This window comes from Mus pahari, chromosome 15 (genome assembly GCF_900095145.1).
Source record: "Mus pahari chromosome 15, PAHARI_EIJ_v1.1, whole genome shotgun sequence".
Lineage (NCBI taxonomy): Eukaryota > Metazoa > Chordata > Mammalia > Rodentia > Muridae > Mus > Mus pahari.
The window spans coordinates 29,752,323-29,759,028 of NC_034604.1; the positions used below are offsets into that span (position 1 = coordinate 29,752,323).

General features: G+C 45.0%; 2 protein-coding genes across 3 annotated transcripts in view; one reads left to right on the top strand and one right to left on the bottom strand.

Moving 5' to 3' along the window:
• The window catches only part of Brd8 (bromodomain containing 8), a 26,913-nt gene extending 21,473 nt beyond the window's left edge, over window positions 1-5,440 (bottom strand). For both annotated transcript variants that reach the window (XM_021214734.2, XM_021214732.2), the window contains exons 1-2: window positions 5,209-5,440; window positions 4,090-4,186 (exon numbers count right to left, since the gene is read on the bottom strand). In XM_021214734.2, the coding sequence (XP_021070393.1) occupies window positions 4,090-4,186; window positions 5,209-5,227 (116 nt within the window). In that variant the 5' untranslated portion in view covers window positions 5,228-5,440. The remainder of the gene's footprint in view (window positions 1-4,089; window positions 4,187-5,208) is intronic.
• A 664-nt stretch (window positions 5,441-6,104) lies between these two features.
• The window catches only part of Kif20a (kinesin family member 20A), an 8,753-nt gene continuing 8,151 nt past the window's right edge, over window positions 6,105-6,706 (top strand). Inside the window, exon 1 of the mRNA XM_021214737.2 lies at window positions 6,105-6,283. Coding sequence (XP_021070396.1) covers window positions 6,122-6,283 — 162 coding nt within the window. The 5' untranslated portion in view covers window positions 6,105-6,121. The remainder of the gene's footprint in view (window positions 6,284-6,706) is intronic.

Here is a 6,706-nt window from a genome sequence, read left to right on the forward strand (position 1 = left end):
AGTGCTTAGGAACACTGACTGTTCTTCCAGAGATCCTGAGTTCAATTCCCAGCAACCACATGGTGGCTCACAACCATCTGTAAAGAGATCAGATGCCCTCTTCTGGTGTGTCTGAATACAGCTACAATGTACTTATATACATAAAATAAATAATTCTTAAAAAAAAAAAAAGTTTAATAGTAAAAGCCAACAAACAAACAAAAAAGCAAAACATATTCTCCTAGCCAATTCTCAAGTAAAGCAATGGAAGAAACTAAACTGGTATCAACTTTTGGCTGGGCCTGGCAGCTCATGCCTTTAATCTCAGCATTTGAAAGGCTGAGGCAGACAAGTTTATGAGTTCAAGGCCAGCCTGGTCAATACAGTTAGTTCCAGATAGCACACCCCCCCCCCAATAAAAATAAAAAAAAATTTTTTTTCAAAACTTTTGTGTTGTAAACAATACCAATCAAAAAATATGAAGACAGGTTAGAAAGATAAGTCAGTGGTTAAGATCATTGGTTCCTCTTCCAGAGGACCTAGGTTCAATTCTCAGCACTCATATGGTGGTTCAAAACCATCTGTAACTCCAGATCTGGGGCTCTTGCACACTCTTCTAGTCTACACAAACATAGCACACACACATAAAAACTAAAACAAGAGTGCTTCTTTAAAAAAGTATAAATGTACAAAAAGGAGAAAGTCAGAGGATTAGGATCCAGAACGCACAAAGAAATATAATGCAATTATTCAAAGAAATTCAACCAAACAAAAAATGGACTAAAAAAAAAAAAAAAGAAAAATCAGGGCCAGCTTATCAGATATAGGTCCTTGTTCTATACAACCTGAGTTTGAGCCCAGGAACCACAGGAAAAGATATTCATTCCCACACACAATTGAACAGAGAAATGTGTATCAAAACAACGTTAAGAATGCCAAGCAGTGGGCTGGAGAGATGGCTCAGTGGTTAAGAGCACCAACTGCTCTTCTGAAGGTCCTGAGTTCAAATCCCAGCAACCACATGGTGGCTCACAACCATCGGTATCTGACGCCCTCTTCTGGTGTATCTGAAGATAGCTACAGTGTACTTGGATATAATAATAAATAAATCTAAATCTAAAAAAAAAAAAAAAGAAAAAAAAAAAAAAAAAAAGAATGCCAAGCAGTGTTGTTATACACCTTTATTCCCAGCATTCAGGGAGGCAGGTGGATCTCTATGAGTTTGAGGCCAGTCTGGTCTACAGAGTGAGTTCCAGGACAGGCAGGGCTACACAGAAAAACAAAAACAAAAGCCCCAAACAATAAGCTACTAGATGTGATAGCTCACATTTGTAATTCAGGTCAGAAAGCCAGACGGGGGAAATCACTGAGACCTAGGCTAGTCTGGACTACACACACAGACAAATCCTGTCTTAAACAGATAAAACCGCTGGGTGGTGGTGGCGCACGCCTTTAATCCTAGCACTCGGGAGGCAGAGGCAACAGATCTCTGAGTTCGAGGCCAGCCTGGTCTACAGAGTGAGTTCCAGGACAGCCAGGGCTACACAGAGAAACCCTGTCTCGAAAACAAACAAACAACAAAAAAGACAAAACCAAGGTGCAGTAAGTCAGCTCAGCTGATAAAGACACTTGTCCTCAAGCCTGAGACATGTCTTTGAGCCCCACAACCCACAAGGTGGAAAGAAAACCAAATCCTGCAAGCTGTCTTCCGACCTCCACCCACACTTATGCACACATGCAATTACCCAACAAGTATGAAGGAAAATCTGTAATGAGATGACTTCCTAGCATAGCTACTATAAAAATAAAGAAATATAGTGAAGCGGAAAAAGAAACTTATAAGGATGGGGATATAGATCAGTTAGCTGAGTATCTGCCTAGCATGTGTGAAACCTTGGTTTGATCTGTACTACAAAACCTGGGCCTCATGGTACATGCCTGTAATCACAGTACTCAGGAGGTAAAGGCAGGACCAGGAGTTCAAGGTCATCCTAGGCTACATAGGGAGTTTGAAGCTAGCTTAGCTAAAAGGAATAAAGGGTTGAGTCAGTCATAGTGCTCACACCTTTAATCTCAGGACTCAGGAGGCAAAAAGACCTGAGTTCGAGGATAGCCTGGTCTATCTACATGGTGAGTTTCAGGACAGCCACAGCTACATAGTAAGACCCTGTCATGAAAGCAAGAAAGCAGCAAAGAAACAGACAAGGTCTGAACCTGCGTCACAAGCTGGTGGGGTACGCTAGTCACAAGCTGGTGGGGTACGCTAGTCACAAGCTGGTGGGGTACGCTAGTCACAAGCTGGTGGGGTACGCTAGTCACAAGCTGGTGGGGTACGCTAGTCACAAGCTGGTGGGGTACGCTAGTCACAAGCTGGTGGGGTACGCTAGTCACAAGCTGGTGGGGTACGCTGAAGCAGTAGACAGCCTAGGCTATCTTTTCTTTTTTATTTTTTTTGCTGAGCATGGTGGCACATGCCTTTAATCCTAGCACTTACAAGACAGGATAGGAGCACCTCTGTGAGTTGGAGGCCAGCCGGATCTACAGAGTGAGACTCTGTCTTCAAAAAAAAAAAAAAGATGGTAGAATCTTTACCCAGCATGCACCAAATTTTGAGTTCTACCCCCAGTACGTCTACTCCAAAATTTGGAGGGATGAAGAAATGGCTCAGGGGTTAAGAGCACATATTGCTTTTACATAGAGCCCAAATCTGTTCTACAAACCCATGTCAAGTCAGATGTTTCACATCTGTCTGCAACTCCAGAGGATCTGATGTCCTCCTCTGGCTTTCAGAAAATTCTGCACTCATATACCCATAACCCCCACCCAACACGCAAATCAAGATATATAATTTTTAAAATAATAAAGGAAATGTTTCGGCAGTTCCTGAAAAAACAAACCAAAAAACCAAACCTGGAGCTACCACATGACCCAGAGACTCTGCTTCTTGGGTGAGATCTCCAGGGAACTGAAGACAAAGTCCACAAAGACCTCATCCACACCTGCACGAAGGTGGAGCCCCAATGTCAGGTACTGAGTATGCAGTTGACTAGAGTCAGGGATGTGCATTCGTGGAGGTGCTCAGTCTAGGCTGGACCTTACAGTCATATCCAAAAACAAACACAAAGCCGTGTCTGTACCTGTACAGACACACTCCCTAAACCAGTGGCTCTCAACCTTCCTAACGCTGCCTCCCTTTAATATAGTTTCTCAGTTGTGATGACCCCCCCCAACCATAAGATTATCTTTGTTGCTAGTTCATATTTGTAATTTTGCTACCACTATGAACTGTAATGTGAAATATTTTTGGAGATAGGGGTTTGCCAAAGTGTAACCACCCACAGGTTCCTCTGTCCTAAGCCACTTATATGCTATTTCATTGCATTAGGTAATCTAGAGATAATCTGGAGTATTCAGGAGGATATGTGTTGGTTACATGCAAATATGAGGTATCTTATGTAAAGGGATTGAGTTACTACCATTTTTATACCCTCAAAGGTCCTGGAACTAAATCTCCAAGGCTATGGAAAGGATGGTTTGTACTATTATCTGGCCAATACTAGAAAAGAACTAGTAATGTCTGTTACATGCGAATAAACCTTGAAGAGTGCTATGTTAATTGACTAAAAAGCTAATCCCAAAAGACTACATCTTATACCTAAAAGAAGCCCAATCTAGGGAAAGAGAGAGAGGGAAATTTACTTTAAAGATTAAAGGAACTTCTTAAACTGAAGGGATGGCTGTACAACTTTGTGAAAATAGAAGAAACCATCAATATTTCCCCTTATTTTATGGTCTGTGATTTGTATTTTGGTAAAGCTGACTACTCCATAAAGCTTAAGGAAACTTAAGAAAGGAATATACTGAGGTGAAAAATACTTAGTCCTGGCTAGCTGGATTGCATTTATGTCTTTAATTCCAGTGCTAGGAAGGCAGGGGCAGGCATTCTCTGAGTTCAGGCCAGCCTAATCTACAGAGTGAATTCTAAGATAACCAGGGTTACACAGAGAAAGCCTGTTTCAAAAACAAACAAACAAAACACAAAAAGAAAGATACTCAGTAGGCTCAGAGACTTCTGACGGCTCAAGAAATCAGGTATCTTCGATTCCTTACCAGTTCTGATCCCCACTCCTCATGACAGAAGATGCTAAACACAACTTCTCTCGGATGGACCATGGCTCTGTTGGGCCAGTACTCAGCAGCTTGTGCTCTGGAAATAAAGAAGGCTCAGTAACAACCTCTGAGCTAGTCCTTAGCCCCAGAACTGCTAAACGCCTCATACAAAATAACAACCCAGGCAAGATTACTGTGGAGAAGTAACCCTGGCTCTCAGGAAGCAGAGCTGCCTGCGCAGACTTCTGTGAGACTAGCCCGGTGTGCCTGAGTTCCAGGCCAGCCAGGATCAGTCACACGATAGAAGCCTGTGTCTCAAAATAAATGCATTTCGAACTGCTTCCAACAGTGTGAACCATTACCATCAATTATTATCAACAAGTCTTGATTGTTTTTCACCGTCCCAGTGTAATATCACCATTGATGGCTACGGTACTTTTATTGAAAAAGTACGGTACACATTTTTTAGAACATCGTGTTTAAATGCCACGGCTTCAAGGTGGTCTGCTTCCAAAAAACAACAACAAAAAAGGCAGTGTTACGTTAAAAAAAAAAAAAAAAAAAAAAGTTCTCATTTAAAAAAACAAAACAAAAAAACCACTTCTAAAACTTTCAGTTTGAACTCGGGCTTATTTCCCAAGGTTCCAAGCGGCCACGGGCCCCGCCTCCTCCTCTGCATAAACTTGTTTACACGCGGCCCCGCCCCTCACCGTCCGCTATAAAACGGTTCCGTGGGGAAGCAGAAAAATGGCTGAACTCCGCGAGACGCGTTCCCCCCTGCGGCAGGGAACGCCTACAGTGAACACAGCACCTCGACTGCTGCTCACCGCTCGGTTAGATAAGCAGCGGAGTCGCTGGCCACCACATTGCCTTTCCGCCTCACCCTAGGCAGCGCCTAGCCCGCCCACAAAGGCTTCCCGGGCTGTTTCTCAACAGCCTCCGTCTCCTCCCAACACTGTTAAACCCCAGGCGTGGGTCCCGAAAGCGACAGGAAAGGCAGGTCTCTGAGCTCTGCGCTCTCCAAAAACCCACTCCTCCCACGCCTTTCACGCCTGAGAAGCGGGATGCTAGTCTCGACTCTACAAAGGCCTTGACTATAAAAGGGGGGCCGATACTCACTGCCTGTCCCGGTCGCCATCTTGGCTTCGACGTCTTCAACGCTGGCGACAGACGCGGGGAACTCTGGGAAATACAGTGCGACTCCGTTCGCGGTGCCTCGTGGGTAATGTGGGCGGGTCGGTTTGCCCAAATAGAAGCGAAGTCCCTCGAGGAAAAAAAATCTTTTTAAATAATAAAGGACAAGGGATCGCGGCTGAAGCCTCAGAAAAGAAACGTCTAGATTTAGAACTAAGCGACACGAATACCATAACGAACCACTTGGAAGTGTCAGTTGGTAACCCGGAACCACATTAAAAGCAAACGGTCTTCCGGTCGGCGCTGCCTCCTCCCTTTTGCTGATTGGGTCGTTCAGGCTTTGCTTTATGATTGGCCGGACAAGCTCAGCGCGCAATTTAAAACATTGTATGAGGAACAAAGCTACTCCTCGTGGGCGGAGTTGTGCTCTCAGGCAGCAGGAGTCTTGGTGCGCCGGCGGGGAGAAGCTGGGATCAGAGAAGCGGCGAGGCAGACTGTCTTCGGGTGAGTGCAATTGGGCTGGAGCCCTGGTTATCAGCTGCTGCTTGCGTGTCATAGTCCGCAGAAGGCTCCTGTGGCTTCCATCATTCCCGAGGTCTCGTGGTCTTTGGTGTGAGGTTGGAAAAGTACCCTTGGGATCCTGAAACACACGTTCACTGGCGGGCCTGTAGACAGCCTCTGTGGATCGTGCAGCCTCCGGCTGTATCAGTTATTCTCATTCTCTTCCCCTTGGCTGATAATGGTGTATAGTCTCGACCTAGTGTCCAAAGCAAGGACATCTCCCCCTCCCCCCCTTACCAGGTGACTCTTTTTAACTTACAAGTTTGCAGGTTTTGTGCGTTAACATTCTACCCATCTATTCTTGTCTCTTTTTAGACATAGACGGACTCTGCTTGTCATGTCTCACGGGATCCTTTCTCCGCCAGCGGGCTTACTCTCTGATGAGGATGTTGTAGACTCTCCCGTGTTAGAATCCACAGCTGCAGATCTGAGATCTGTGGTCCGAAAGGACCTGTTGTCAGACTGCTCTGTCATCTCCACCTCTCTGGAGGACAAGCAGGTAAAGGAGTTGAGTGGCTTAGAGGCAGAATGTGGTATCTTCAGCTAACAGTTGTTTATACAAGGTAGTATGAAATCAATGGCCAGTAATCCTGAAGAAGTGAAAGATCAGTTAAAAATTAAGGATAAAGCTGGGAATTGTGGTGAATACTTTTAATCTCAGCACTTGGGAGGCAGAAATAGCAGATCTCTGAGTTCAAGGCCTGCCTGGTTTACCAAATGAGTTCCAGGACAGCCAGTGCTACACAGAGAAACCCTGTCTTGAAAAACCAAAACAGGGGCTGGTGAGATGGCTCAGCGGGTAAGAGCACCCGACTGCTCTTCCAAAGGTACAGAGTTCAAATCCCAGCAACCACATGGTGGCTCAGGACCATCCTTAACAAGATCTGACGCCCTCTTCTGGAGTGTCTGAAGACAGCTACAG